General features: G+C 38.6%; 3 protein-coding genes across 3 annotated transcripts; 2 read left to right on the forward strand and 1 right to left on the reverse strand.

Annotated features, from left to right (window-relative positions):
- Nucleotides 1-4147: 4147 nt before the first annotated feature.
- EV154DRAFT_487144 (uncharacterized protein) lies at nt 4148-5820 on the reverse strand (the record flags this gene model as incomplete). Its single annotated transcript, XM_051598946.1, has 6 exons — nt 4148-4415; nt 4464-4587; nt 4696-5278; nt 5315-5610; nt 5672-5734; nt 5805-5820. The coding sequence occupies 6 exons, from the start codon at nt 5818-5820 to the stop codon at nt 4148-4150; spliced, it is 1350 nt and encodes a 449-aa protein (XP_051451783.1).
- Nucleotides 5821-7585: 1765 nt separating this feature from the next.
- EV154DRAFT_570011 (uncharacterized protein) lies at nt 7586-8368 on the forward strand (the record flags this gene model as incomplete). Its single annotated transcript, XM_051606174.1, has 1 exon — nt 7586-8368. The coding sequence occupies one exon, from the start codon at nt 7586-7588 to the stop codon at nt 8366-8368; it is 783 nt and encodes a 260-aa protein (XP_051451784.1).
- Nucleotides 8369-13681: 5313 nt separating this feature from the next.
- EV154DRAFT_556165 (uncharacterized protein) lies at nt 13682-15172 on the forward strand (the record flags this gene model as incomplete). The annotated part of the gene is made up of 5 exons (XM_051605335.1): nt 13682-14364; nt 14421-14638; nt 14689-14805; nt 14874-15050; nt 15111-15172. Coding segments are annotated over exons 1-5 (1218 nt in total), but the record flags the coding sequence as incomplete, so codon positions are not given.
- Nucleotides 15173-15541: the final 369 nt, after the last annotated feature.

Here is a 15541-nt window from a genome sequence, read left to right on the forward strand (position 1 = left end):
AATATTCGCCTTTAAAGAATACACAAATAAACAGAAAACCTTTCTTTTTCTCATTTTTATTATTTACACACAAGCCAAATCAAATTAAAGCATAAAATTCCATATCTTTAAGCTTAGAATGCTATCGATTCTCGTTTTCAGCGGGCCCTTCGGGCCCGCTTTGTATTTTTCAAAAATTAATTACGTAATTTTTGAAAAATTAATTAAAATTTTTGCGATACCCCCAGACGTGGTTATACGGCCTAGTGTATAGCGTATTTTTTTTATGGAACCCAACGCGTAAAGTAGGAACATATTAAAGTACGTTGGCAGCTTTTAAGTACCTCGTTCGCCATCATGTTTTATGTATTTTTGGCATGAAAAAAAAAAAGCGTACACACACACAAAGAAAGAAAAAAAGACTTGGGATAATTTCTCGCTCTTTTTTTTTTTTTTTTTTTCTTTTCCTTTTTTCTTTATTCTGTGTTTTTTTCTTTAATGTCCAACCCATTTACCGTGGTTGAAAGAGATCGTATTGAGGCGTTCCACGCCTTTTGCATGCAAAGACCAGACAGCCACTGTGCTGTCTGTTGTGAGATGTTGTACCCGGAGGAGGTGTACTTGAACTACGCCCAAGTGAGAGAAGGCGATAGGTGGCCTTGTGAAAATGACAACATACCACCGATACGACGACGACGACCACGACGACCCTTAAGAGAGGATGATGACGAAGAAGAAGAAGACGACGACGACGACAACAACAACAACAACAACAACAACAACAACAACAACAACAACAACAACAACAACAACAACAACGAAGACGAAGAAGAAGAAGGGATTGTGGTTTGCAAAAAACATCGGACCACCGAACCAGGAGAGACGACGACGATGATACCCTATGCAGGAGATATACCCCCCCTCGGTGATGGAACTTAATTATCGGGAACGTTCCATGCTTTCGCCTGTCAAATTGATGACACAGATGAACCGCAAGCGGACGATAGTGAATGGCAGAATAGGCCATTACGAGGTGAAAGGATCTATTTACCGGAATCACAGCTATGAATTTGCCAATGTGGTATTTGGAGGCATGCTTGGATTAAAGTTTTGACGCGGTGTACCCGATCACGTCGACAAGGAGAAGGTGCAAAGTGCCTATAGTGATTTGTGTGCAACCCACCCGTTGTTAGCGCAGTACGGACACACCACGACAACGGAGGATGTGGAAAATATTGTGGAATATCATATCCGTGAGAACAACCAGCATGTGCGAGTGAATGATCATTGGCGTGATCAAATCTTAATGCCCAGTGAAGGCGTGAATCCCAATGCGGCCACGGTGCCACTAAACAACTTGATTATGGGTAAGAGAGAACGAAAAAAAAAATCAAAAATACAGTGAGTACTTAACCGGTGTGTGTTCAGGTCATGATGTGAATGAGAATGTGATTCGCTTGGGTCATCCTGCTTTGATGGCGCTGTTATTTCCCTGGTTATTTCCCCAATGTAGAGGTCATTATTCGATGGTGGGACGAAATGAGGATGTGACCGATGGACAAGGCCATGTGATGGAAGAACAACACGGAGGGGTAGCTATCGACAGCCGTTTTTATACCTTAGGTCAATATTGCAAGACCCAACAGCTCAAGGCGGATCGTCGGTTTGCGAGAGACCCCAATTTTCTTTTTTGGGCGATGGACATCATTGAAAAACAGAATATCCATTCTGCTAATCGCCATACGGTGCGAACAAGCCGAAGAGCTACACGGCACCAAGATGTGATGGATGGTGATAGCAATTTCCCTGATAATCGAGTGACGAGTGTACCCCATATGATTCGCTCATCCTATTCCTATCATCGACGGCATTACCTCAATTTGAAAGATATGTGTGAACAATTGAGTCGACCCCAGTTATTCTTAACCTTTAGTTGTGATGACCTGTCACCCCAATTCAAGCATGCTACCGGATCAGAGGAGCGATAGACATATCCTGTTATTTTTGCCGGCCAATACCGACTCCAATGGGCCCGCTTTTTTCCTACTACATCATGAAGCGCTGAGGACCCAGTATTGGAGGTATTCGTGATTGGAGTTATGTACTTGAAATTCAAGGTAAAAAAAAAAAAAAAAAAAAAAAAAAAAAAAAAAAAAAAAAAAAAAAAAAAAAAAAAAAGTTAAACCCCAAGGTGAAACTAACCAACCCACCCCCTCTCCATATTTAGATAGAGGAAGCCCCCTCATGCATGTGGTACTTTGGACTCATCGTATGGCCCAAGAACTCTTGATGGATGAAAATATTGTCTATCCCCGCTTACCACCCATTGACGATCCTTTCTATCCGTTGGTAAGGCGTCTTCAAATCCATCGGAGCAATATCCGATATTGCCAGGACAGCAATCACATGAGTCCATGCCGATTTCATTACCCCAAGGAACCGGTGGAGAAGGCCTACACGGAAAACGATAAATGTCATTACCGTCGCACCGAGGCGGATGTGTATGTCAATCCTTACAGTCCCTTTGTGTTCGCCATGTTTGAAGGCAATAAAGATATCCATATCAATCTGGGCCAAGCTTCCATGTACTATTTGGCAAAATACCTCACCAAAACCGACCGCGATTTGGAATTTAGCCTTGAAGAAGGATGAGGCGGACGTCGCCGACAAGACAAAATGACGGCTTTTGAACATACAACATCGCGTGTGGTAGGTGCAATAGAAGCCGTGTATGACGTACTGGGATTTCAAAAACATCGTTCCTCGCGTCAAGTCGAGTTTATTCCCACGAATTTACCCCATCAAAACCAAGGACAATTGCGATCCGACTTACGGGCTTTGGATGAAGACGAGACCTGTATTTACATCACCAGTATCTTGGAAAAATATGAGGTCCGCGAAGGCGGTGGCCGCTTGACATTACCTCAGTTTGTTTGCTTTTATTACGAGGCGTTCGGTAGCGTTCAAAAACGACGTTGGCTAGCCATGACAAAGACAATGCAGACTGTCGCATACCACGATGTGCCCTTATCAAAGGCCATCAAATCAAAGGACAGGGTATTTCGACTCATCCTCAAGGACACTCCCCGCGTATGGCGTATCTATTATGCAAAGGCATGTCAGGATAGCGAAGGATATTATTAACCACAAGTGCTGACCCGTACTCCTGTATTGGGAACGACGTTTGAAGCTGCTAAAACGTAAACGATTAACAACTACCAGTGATGCTAGAAGTGAAGGTGATGGTAATAACAACAACAACAACACCAGTAGTGGTACCTGAAAAGAGTATTTTATCAGCCTCGTGGAAGGATGAGAGATCGAGATGACAGAAGGCGGTGAAGTACCGCAGACGATGACAGGCGAGCGTATCCGTGAGTATGAAGTCTTGTACAATACCCCCTTGACCCCATAGCCGGACATCATCTTTCGGCAAATTGTGCATCATCCCACCGCGACTTACCACTTTGTGATTGGAGCTGCCGAAACCGGTAAATCGTACTTGCTTGCAAAATTGCATACCTACTACCGTCAACACGGTTATCATGTGGAACGATTATCACCCACGGGCGTTGCCGCTTACAACATTTACGGCGAAACCATCCATCGATTTATGGGTATAACAAATGAGCGTAACGAAGTGAACAAGCTCAAGCTCAATGACCATGTCAAGCTGTACCGAAAGTCGGTGTTCTGTGGTATTTGACAAAATATTACATAGATCAGAAATTCGAGAGATAAAGCATTGAATTAAGAATAAAAATAAAGAAATTTGACGAAGTAAAATTATCAAACTGCAAAAATAAACTAAAGTCTTTATTATACAATAAATTGGGTTCTTTATATACATATTCAGGACTGGCTGAATATCAATCATTAAAGTGAAACCTGTCAAATATACAATAGGCGTATTGTCAATTAAAGATCAAGCATCTCATGGTACCTTCGAGAATCTTGTTATTGACGAGCGATCATATCATTGGATTGTATTATCTGGAATAAATGTATGACTATTGTTTTCTATATGTTGATGAGTAATCAATGCGTAGTAAATAGAGTGTAATAGCATGTATTTGATTTAAAGAGTAATGCAATAATGATTCATAGAAAGGTCATCAAATAAGAAAGAAAGAATTGATGATAGAGTTATATCTGTATATAAGCTCGATCACAACAACGGCATAATGTGCAAGGTTGCAAAGAACCTTCTTTCTAGAACATCATGGAATGCTTTAGCCTCTGCCACTCTCCCTACCATAAACATGTTTGCCATAAAATAAATGTAGGCATGTCGAATGAGGACATTACGTATGGTTCCAAAAGAAACCCCATTCACATACGTATCGACAACGTCAACAATACGTAATGTGGGTACCGGGAACACGAAACGAAAGTAACTACGACGTGTGTCCACGGTCGAATGGTGGAGGGTCACTCTTGGTTAATTTGCACTGTTTATGGTAGCCTTGTTGAAGATGCTTGACGTGTTTTCGAAATCACGCAAAACTACACGATCCACCTCCATATAGTTTTTAGACGTTTTTAGTACTGCCCAAATGTCTCTGACATAATACTTTACCACTCGTGTTGCCAGATCCTCGTCCAGAGCTTCGGCATTGAAGAACATGTCAACACGTTCCACAAGCTCGTTCGTCATGTTTTGGTATTAATCAGGTTCATATCGCAGACCGGATGAAATTTCAGGAAGAGTTTAACGACGAGGAGTGGGAGTAGGAGAAGCAGGACGAGTAGGTGGAGGAGGAGTAGCAGTGGCAGTAGGAGCAGGTGTAGGTGTAGGTGGAGGAGGAGTAGCAGTGGCAGTAGGAGCAGGTGTAGGTGTAGGTGTAGGAGTGGTGGGTGGAGCGGGAGTGGAAGATCTTGATACTCGACGAGGAGTAGCAGAGCCAGGAGCAAAGGTGGGTCGAGGAATACTCGTAGCACGGGGAGTAGGTGTACGAGAAGTAGGAATAGCAGGAGAGGATCTTGGTTGAGCAGTAGGTGTTGTTTGTCTTTCATTTGATGATGATTCGAGCTCATATATGTCATCCTCCACAGCCGTGTCAGAAAGTGATTGTGAATCAGCTTCGTCATCGGCTTCAGGTGATTGTTGTTCGAGTTCAGGTTCATCTGGTGCTACGGGAGATGGTGGGGCGGCGGTGGTGGTAAGAGGTGGAGTTGATGGGGCAGTGGTGGTAGTGGTAGGAGGGGGAGGTGGTAGTGCTGGTGTAGCTGAAGAAGTGGGTTGTTGTTGAGTACGAAGAGAATTATAATCAACCGCTTCAGCGGTGAGATGTCTTGTCTAAGTGGTTACGTTGGTGGAGCAATTGTAATACACCTCATGGTTGTGCTCAACAGACCAAGTAACCTCCCAGTGAGGTGGTAAACCTCGTTCCAACAAATTTATCACGTCACGAATGGTGACTCCTCCATTACCACCAGGAGATGTTGGCTCCTCTGAACCCCTCGTACGACTTGTTTGGAGGAATGCCTGAATGGCAGAGCCAGCAAACACAACAGCGTAAAAAGCTTCGTAACATAAGGCATCAGTGTGTTCAAAATTCTCTTGCAACAACGCAAGGTTGTTACAAACCACCTGCTCGTTAGTTGATTGACGAAATTCGCCGATATTTGCTATTCAATGATTGTGTCAACATGATAAAATCATTCAATGTCTTTATATTTTTTTACTTACCAAGGATGGTTCTAACGATATTTCTGGGAATGATGATATCAGGGAATTGAGATTGGAGAGAAACTAATTTTTTCAAAGAAGATTTAACGTTAGTTTTTTTTTGATGTTTTGAATGTATAGTACACTATCTTACTATCGTAAGTAGACATGATTATGGTTTTAGTTGGTTTTAGTTGGTTGTTGTTGGTTTTTGTTGGGTTTTTTTTTAAAGAAAAGGGAAATAACTATCAGGTTCAAAGATGAATAGGACAGAATGGACCGTGTGAGTATTTTTTCCTTGCAAACGAGTTTTATCAAGTCAAAACATTTAACAATGAGTCAAGATTTCGTCCTGTTGTGGGGCAATTTACTTGACAATGAGTCAAAGCATGAATTACAGTAATAACAAAATAAATTTCCTTTTTTATCAGTACTAGGTGAAATGCATGAATCGTCCATTACGACTTTTACTACGGCTACATAATTCTATATTTGGGATCGTATGTTATTCATTATAGACAGCCAATAAATGATCACCTATTATGTTCTATTGTCAATTACACTTGAAAAACAAGTTTGCATCTTTTACAGTAACCGTTGCATGATCTGATAAATAAGTATCTCGTAATACTAAAGATTTATTACAGTACTCATGCTCCCGATCCACTGACATGGGACAATCTTAACTGGAAACAATTCTAAAAAGTAGTATTCATTTAACCCAAGGCGTAAAACAAAGTATAGATCTATTCCAAAACCAGAAAGGTTGACTCATCATTAAAACTCGGGAGAGTTGTGCAATATAAAAAGGATTCATTATTATATAGCAGCAACATTCTTTTTAGTCTATTTTTACCTCTTATAAAGAAATAGTTGTATCTGTGTATTTCTTAAGTGTATTATTTTTGTCAAATACCAAATATACATTGACTATTAAAATGATGTCGTATGATTACAGAAATCATTATACAGGGAAAAAAAGGGGTTGGGGGCGAAAGACTACATACGTGATATTGTGTACAATCAGGGATACTCCAACTTAAAAAGTTGATTGTCTGTGCAAATCCTCCAATAAAGAAATTCTCGATAAAGACCCAAATATAGCAAAAGACCGCTTCCCCAACCCTGCTGTACACGTCTTTAAATTACTCCTTACGCAATTGCAAAATACATGTGCGAGACACTTTGACTGTTGGATTTGGGGTTGGTAATGGTAATAGAGTTGGGGAGGTGTCACTCTTTACAAGTTGCTTTCATTTATTTATTTTTTACTAGCGTTCATGACTTGTTTCAGTGTTGTTAATAGAGAATGGGTGTGTCATGACTAACGAGTCTTTTGCAAGAGTGCCACTACTTTATGACGGTTGTTGACTTGATTCTACTTTTCATTTTTTTATACAATGTCAATGTGAAGGTGTCTTTGAACAGGAAAAAAAAAAGATAATAATAAAGTGGTGTAACCACAAAAAAAAAACCAGTTCCCCTGATATATTTAAAAAAAGGCAATCGATGTGTAACAAAAAAAAAGCACACCAAGATCGACGCTGTGGACTTGATGTTGGAGAAAAAAAACCTGTTTATACTTTCTCCTGAACGTATCGTTAAGATAAATAATGCAAAATGCCTATATTGGAAACTAATGTGATTCATTGTTTTACAATCGGTATAAAAGCAATGGAATTGGATTACCTTTATTCCGTTCTTTATCATTATCCTTTAATAAATCCTATTTCCTTTTAAAAAAAACTCAATTCACTAAAATGCCATTCAACAGTGGTAAGACCATTTTTTTTCATTGGAAAGAATGAAATATGTATCCTAATTTCATTCCTCTTTTTTTTCCCCGTAGCTATTCCTACCAACTCTTCTTCCAGCAAGAAAGCTCATGCCGGATAATCAACCAAAAAGGTCAAGTCAACCACGACCAAGAAGGTCATGTTTGAAAAGCCTGAATTCAAGGTTGACAACATGCCCTCCACCTCCATGTCCAATACGCCCACCAACATACCTATGCCAAGAACATCACCTATGCCAACAAACTTACCTATGCCACCTATGCCCCATGCCACCACGATGTCTGTCCTTACTGATGATGATGACGCTATGGATATATGCGAAGAGCATTCTATGAAAATAACTATGGCTATGCCAGAGTCACCAGCTGCCAAAAGACAAACGCCAACCATGACAACACCACCTGCCGATATTGTTTTCGGAAAGCCTTTGTATCAAAGCCTTAATCAAGTCATGGTAGCTCGTTTGGATGCTTTGCGTGCTGTGTTTCCTTTGAACGAACAAGCACCCACCCTTGTTTTACGTTATTACGCATCTGACATTTGGTCCATGTTGCAGTCCAGCAGCAAGTACGTCCCCGTGGATCTGGTGGAAATGTCTGATTTCGTAGACGCCTTTTCCATTTTGAAATTGGCTGAAAGAGATGACAGCGGTCAGGTTCGGGTAAAGATCCAAAATGTTCAGGTTGATACCGGGTTCCAGTACTTTTGCTTGGTCTTTCCTGTTCCTGACGACCGACCTTTTGCATTGGCTCATGCCATAGTGGATGGCCGAGTCCAAAATCCATTCAAAAAGGTTGGTATCAGGCGGGCATATGTGTATTATATGGCCAGCGTGATGATGGATGGCCGAGGTAAGGAGGCTACTGACTTTCATCAATTACTCCAGCGGGCCATTTTTGATACTTTTCGTATCATCCCATAGATTGGAGCTGATGGTAAATTTGTTGTAGTGAAAGGCAAGCTGCTCTTCGCCCTTATTCTTTCAGGTTGTCTGGAATAGTTTTTTTTATAATAAACAATCTCTTTTCCTTTTATAAATAATAAAGAAGAAACATTCCTTTTTTTAAATGATACTCAGGTGAGTATTTAATAAAGTCTTAAAAAAAATCTTTTCTTTTTCTTTTCATAAACCTACAGCCCACTACACATTACTACGGATAGCTGGCTGTTTAAGCTGTAAAGCAGCTCGTTAGAACTGCTGATTTATAAATACATTGAATCATTTCAGCGATGCATCAGTTACGACCCAAATAAACAGACATACAGACTTTACGACTTGTTGCTTGAAAATAAAAAAAAAGGTACATCATCACGCTGTATTGGACAAGTGACGAGTCTTTAAACACTGGGTTATAAGACTAGTTCTTTTACATTGTTGTTGTTATGATCGTGTCACGTAGATGCATTAATTTTGGTATTTCTTTGTCGGCACCTTGTCATCTACGTGTCAGCCATCAATCATCAAGTCTGTCATAAATAAGTAATGACTTATTAAACTTTGTCATTGCTTATTTTTATGCTAAATAATCATACACTATTTTCATAAATTATTTGGACACTCTTGGAAAAAAATTGCTCACTTTTTTCAATCTCAGCACACTTTTGTATTTTTTTTTGCTCACTTCCAGGAATTTTTTTTGCACAGTGTGTACGAATTATTTTAGAGTGGATTTTCATTTTAACAAGTTTCGAACTTGGACTCACAATACCGGCAAATACCTTTGAAGTCGCTTATCACGACATTTTCGCATGCTTCAGTGATTCTGATGTTCAAAGTTTCGGCCTCCAACAGTTTTTCATGTTTCAATCTACTCTTAACAACAGACCATTACAGCTCAATATGGTTTAATTCAGGGCAATAAGGTGGTAGATACACACACCCATACCCACAATTTTCGAAAAAAACTTTTAATATTATCTGAGGTATGTACGGGCGCATTATCCAGGATAATGTAATGCCCTTTGAATTCCTCATGACTATCCATCACATCGATAGTGCTGGCAATAAAATTGAAGTAATGTCTCGTAACAGTACCAATACTTTTCTGCATTTTACTTCCAACCGTCTTTCGTTTCTTAGAAGCTGCAGAATAGGGTACCCTTATCCTAACATTGACAATGCCATACGGGGATATAGCACCGGATATTATCGAAGTCTTCGCTCGTGTCAGTGATGGATAATTTCAACTCGAGTGTCTTTTTTGGACCAGGCAATTGTTCGCTTCAAATTGATGTGAAAGGCGGACTCGTCGATGAAAACACAATTAATATTGTAATTCATGTCGGTTTAAATCCATCTTGCAACCCAGTCAAATCTTTTCTCAATGCTTACGGGCGAGTTTCTTTGTTTTAAATGAAATTGTGCTTTTTTAAATGACAAGGCACACTTCTCTGCCATGAAGTTCTAAACAGTTGTTTTGGTTAATTTCAATTCACTGGACTGGCTGGTAAGACTTTCTATTGCACGATCCAAAGTTGCAAAAGGGTGATCGATAAACGTTTCTTTCAAATGCTTTTTATGGTCTTCATTCAATAAACCAGGTCTAACAACGTTCGTTTCGGTTTTTTTAGTCTCGAATCCATCCTGCGTTTCAACAATCAAATATTGGTTTTTTTCAACCAGTCCTAGGCGCTTCTACGGCCAGTATCTAGCTGCTTTCCTTCTTTACCTGTAGTAAGGTCTTCTCCATAAACAACATAGAAAAAAATGTCCGTTGACATCATCTCCATGTTTCTTATAATAAGAAACTGGTCCTGATAAAGCAGTAGAAACCATCTTATTGGTTTTAATTGAGGCTTCGGGCTTTTTGGGTGGTTTAAATTCCATGTAGCTATCGAAGGTAACAGTGTCAACGAGTGGGTAACCGTCCACGTCTACTTCCATTTCAACCGGATCATTTCCATGTTCATCTATAGCGTTTCCGTGTCCCTCTTCCATAAAAATACGAAGGTTCATTGGTTATATCTTTGTTTTCGAAATTTGTGCGAAATGTAAAAGTTAAAGTGGGAAATTTGTTTTTCAAAAGTGAGCAAAAAATAATTTGTGAACTGAGCAAAAAAAAATAAAAAAGTCTGCGGAAATTGAAAAAAAAGTGAGTGATTTTTTTCTTAGAGTGTGCGAATCATCTATGAAAATAATGTATCAATTACGGGGAACATTGATCAGATTTGAGGGATTTTTTTGCTGGCGACCGGTATAGTGAATGTTCGTTTTCTAATTGTCGACCGGTCGGTTGATTGGTCGTCATTTAAATCTTGACCGGCAGGTGGGCTGGTCGTTATTTAGTTTTCGACCGGCAGGTTGGCTGGTCGTTATTTAGTTTTCGACCGGCAGGTTGGCTGGTCGTTATTTAGTTTTCGACCGGCAGGTTGGCTGGTCGTTATTTAGTTTTCGACCGGCAGGTTGACCGGTCGCTGCATAATTGCCGAAACATAAGTGAAGTGCTCGTTATTTCGAAGTTATATTGGACTTTTACAACATAAGCGATAGCTGAAAAAGTTTTATCGTATACAAGACTTACTAGTAATATGAGATTAGTATTTCAGCTCGAAGAAAAAAGGAGTTTCCATTTTTTTCGCATACAATTTTGGACACGAACTGAATATCATCATGCCCTGATTGTTTTCATTACTCATTGAATTAAACCTCACAAAAAACTTCCGGATCATACCTCACTTACAAACTCTTGCGATACAGATTTTGTCGCACTGGCAAAAAATATGATGTTAAGCCAGGTTCTTATTTAAATCTTCCGTGCCACGTAAAAAAAAAAAAAAAAAAAAAAAAAAAAAAAAAAAAAAAAAAAAAAAAAAAAAAAAAAAAAAAAAAAAAAACTGCGTTGTTTTATAAAAAGAGAGTATGGGGAATTACTAAAAAAACTATTATTTTCCTAATTCTCTTCATCGTCAATATGAACGTCACGAGTCGCCCGTTCATCCTCGTTATAATCATTATCTTAACTCTCCGAACTCATTATCTTTCCCATCTTCTCAGTCTATAGGCCAGCTATCTAATTAAATGAAACGCTTAGCGAAACCAAATAACTGTACTTTCGCTGGGGTTTTTTTATTTGGAACAAACTTTCCCAAAAAGCCAATTATGGATAGAAACGTATGTGATAAATGAGAAATAAAAAGGGAAAAGTAATTGGGAAAATAAAGCAAGTAAAGAAATGAGACTCTATAATCCTTTATTATAAGTTGGAGAGTTTGTCATGATAAAAATAGAGGTCCTTTTTATATTCAATTATTACTTCAATATTTTTCTTGCGCAGATCGAATTAACTATTTACCCGCAAACTGGGAAATGATAGAATTAGATTTAGAGATCAGTTACATTTGAAACATAGCTTATTGTTATATACAAGGAGCAAGTTGACCCATATCCGGCACTTCTAGACCATTATAGTTTATCCATTCAATGACAGGGACCTTGATTGGATTACTAAAATAAATTTATGAGAAGCTAGAAGATTCGGCAACCACTCGACCAATCAAGGAACGATTATGAAATCTGATCTCAGTTTGACATATGAGGGAGCTGGTACTGTGTCGTTCCAATAGGAATGTATTCGCAATATGGTACTTATAATACATAGGTTATATGTAATATAATTGAGTGACAAGATAAAAGTAATTATGTTCGTGGAATTAGGCGTCAAATACGACAACGTAGGGCGCTACAAACGGTCTTTCCGCCACAGGTAGTAGCAAAAATAGCCCTAACTTACAAGATTGAGATTACGGCTTTTTTCGTAAATTGCCTTGTTTTAAAATATTACAGAGACCATGGTGGCAATGGAATGATAAAGTCGGATTTTAAAATTAGTAGTTCTGTTTAAGACACTAAGTGCCCAGACACAAAACCTTGTGATTGAATCAGAGCATTTGAATACCTGGAGCAACTACCTCAGGTCTTTGTTAAACTTTACAAAAACCAACTGTGTAATTCACCGAAACAAGCAGCTGTTTTGCTAACGTCAGAGACAAAACGTTTGTAAACAAGCCGTTGCTTCCTATTAACATTTGTATAATGGATTCAAAGATGGAGCCAATTACGTGTCTGAAATGTTTAGCCTGTGCCAAAAGTACCTTATTTTTTTCAAAACAATTAGGTTCGTGTTGTCGTATTTGGGTACGATTCGCTTAAGAATAACTAAGCAAATCGTTTAAATAAATAAACTATAAAATTAAAACAACCTTTGATGTTGCATATCAGCATACGCTTGTATACTGCTATACAACTTCTCCTACTACGAGTACATACTTCAATATTAAAGATTGCATGATTGGCCAAAATACGATATACGAATGACAGTTGGATACAGAATGCTATACCACTGAGTTACGATATTACCGATCGAGAAGAGAAACTTCTCAGATCAATCAAGAATTATAAGAAAGAGACACTTAATATTAATAGTTCTCTCAATGGATTAGCTACCCAGAGAGAGAATAGAGCAGCTATTAATATAAATGGTTCATTTACTTATATATTGATATAATTATGCTGCTGATAAAGAGTATAAAGGAATGGTGTATGAATTAATAGATACCTAGCTTCTACAACCAAATATACAAATATTGATAAGACATTTTATATTTGGGATCGTAATTTATTCAATACAAAGATAATGAATAAATGATCAACTATTATGTTCTATTGCCAATTACACTTGACAAACAAGTATGCATCTTTTACAATAACCGTTGCATGATCTGATAAATAAGTGTCTCGTAATACTAAAGATTTATTAGAATACTCATGCTCCCGATCCACTGATATGGGACAACGTTATCTGGAAACAATTCTAACGAGTAGTATCCATTTAACTCAAGGCGGTGTTGCAGCCAATATGTCATGATCCTGTTACATTCTATGCCCCAAATATGCAATATGAGTAACCAGCTTTCAGACTCAATATTCATCATTGATCTGTCAGCTCTTTAAATCCTTTGTCATGATTCACATAAGCTATGACTAACTTTTGTCATTGCTTATTCTTTTATTTAATTTCTTGTTTTCCTTTCTCTATAAATATCACCTCACCCTTCCAGTGCAAAATAAAAAAAATCATTTTGACCTCCGAGCCCACCAAAATTTGACCCTCATATTTTTTTTTACAGCCAAAACCACTAAAACCACAAGAAAACCACAAAAAAATTGGTAAACCACAAAAAAAAAATTTTAAAAAAAAAATCTTAATTGCGAGTGACTTTTGATTTTGGTTTCGCTGCTGTTTCACTTTAATAAAATTAACTTATAAACTAAAATGGGCCTTAGCAAAAGTAAAAAAAGAAAAATAGAAGAAGCTAATATTCGGGAAAAATGGTTATGTGCCGCTATGGAGGAGAAGGAGCGTAGAGAAGAGGAATTAAGAAGATTTCGGCCCCTACGCATTCCTGTCCATAATAGAAGCTCCCTCAATGATATTGCACCCGAGATTGCTGCACCCGAGACTACTGCACCCGAGATTACCAGCGATGTCATTGCCACTACCACTGATGAAAATAACAATGATCCCGATTTCCCTGACGATTTCAATGTGGAGATGTTAGTTCCTGGGGCTGAATATCATGATTGTGGAGATTATCAGGATGACGAGTGTGAGGTACGAATTCCTACAGAACATCAGCCGGTGGTACCTGTCATTGATTCCGAGATCGAATCCATCACCACCCAACCAGTTACCACCAAAACTGTCCCAAGAAAAAAGACAGCTTACAGACTTAAGCTGGAAAAATGTCAAATGCGTTGGCAAACTCTTATGAAGGCCTTGCCAGCATCTTACCTGTCTTACTTAGGTGAAAAAGGCAGCATGCCTGATATGATGGATGTCACTCCTGGCCCAAGAATGTCATGTGAGTGCTCTTCGGCCTACCTGGAAATTGTAGAAGTCGATTTATACTTCGTATCTGGTAAAGTAAAGTATTTATTTGCATTTCCTCTATATTTATCCAAAGTTTATTTAAAGGTGTGCAAAAGAAACAAAAGTTTCCATACTGCATCAGTTGTCAGTCATTGCCTGTTGCTTTGGTGAAATCAGGCATGTTCCCTCTTTCGCCCTTCAAACCGAAAGGGGCTCTGCATTTTAGTCTCTGCAATATGTTTATTGAACTGAGAAACATCTTCGCTGGTTCTGGTGAGAAGATTGCAGAGTTCTATGGTCGCTGGGCTGCAGGAACCGAGAAGGTATCATTTTGTAAATAATTATTATCGTTTTATTAACTAAATCCATGTAGACCAACCTCTCGGGCGAATCATGCTCCAACGTCATCTTGATGTACAACAAGATGGTAGAGCTGTCTGAACAACTGGTGATGGAAGACGTTTCCACCTCATGTCCTGCTTGTCCTGAGGTTTGCAAAAAAAAAAAAAAAAAAAAATCACTACGTATTATTAACCATTTGAATATTTTATACACCAGGTGAATTCTAATGATGTTAAGGACAAGCAGTTTATGATGATGGATGGTAACTTCCGTTTAAAATGCAGGAAATCGTGGGCTGATCACGATGATGTGCCAAAGATCACTGGTCTTGATGGATTCAAGAAATTTTGGATGGATCGAGATTTGATCAAAAAATACGATAAGTCTGAACAGGTAATTAATAGTTATGGGATATTGTGATATAATGCATTAAAGTACATTTTTTGTTTTAAGAATACCGCCACCACCACCACCAACACCACCACCAACAACAACACAACAACAACAACAACAACAACAACAACAACAACAACAACAACAACAACAACAACAACAACAACAACAACAACAACAACAACAACAACAACAACACAACAACAACAACAACAACAACAACAACAACAACAACAACAACAACAACACAACAACAACACAACAACAACAACAACAACAACAACAACAACAACAACAACAACAACAACAACAACACAACAACAACAACAACAACAACAACAACAACAACAACAACAACAACAACAACAACAACAACAACAACAACAACAACAACAACAACAACAACAACAACAACAACAACAACAACAACAACAACAGCACCGACACCGACACCGACATCAGCACCGCCGATGGTATATCTACCAAAAAGA

This window comes from Mucor mucedo (assembly GCF_025094135.1).
Source record: "Mucor mucedo strain NRRL 3635 chromosome Unknown EV154scaffold_172, whole genome shotgun sequence".
NCBI lineage: Eukaryota > Fungi > Mucoromycota > Mucoromycetes > Mucorales > Mucoraceae > Mucor > Mucor mucedo.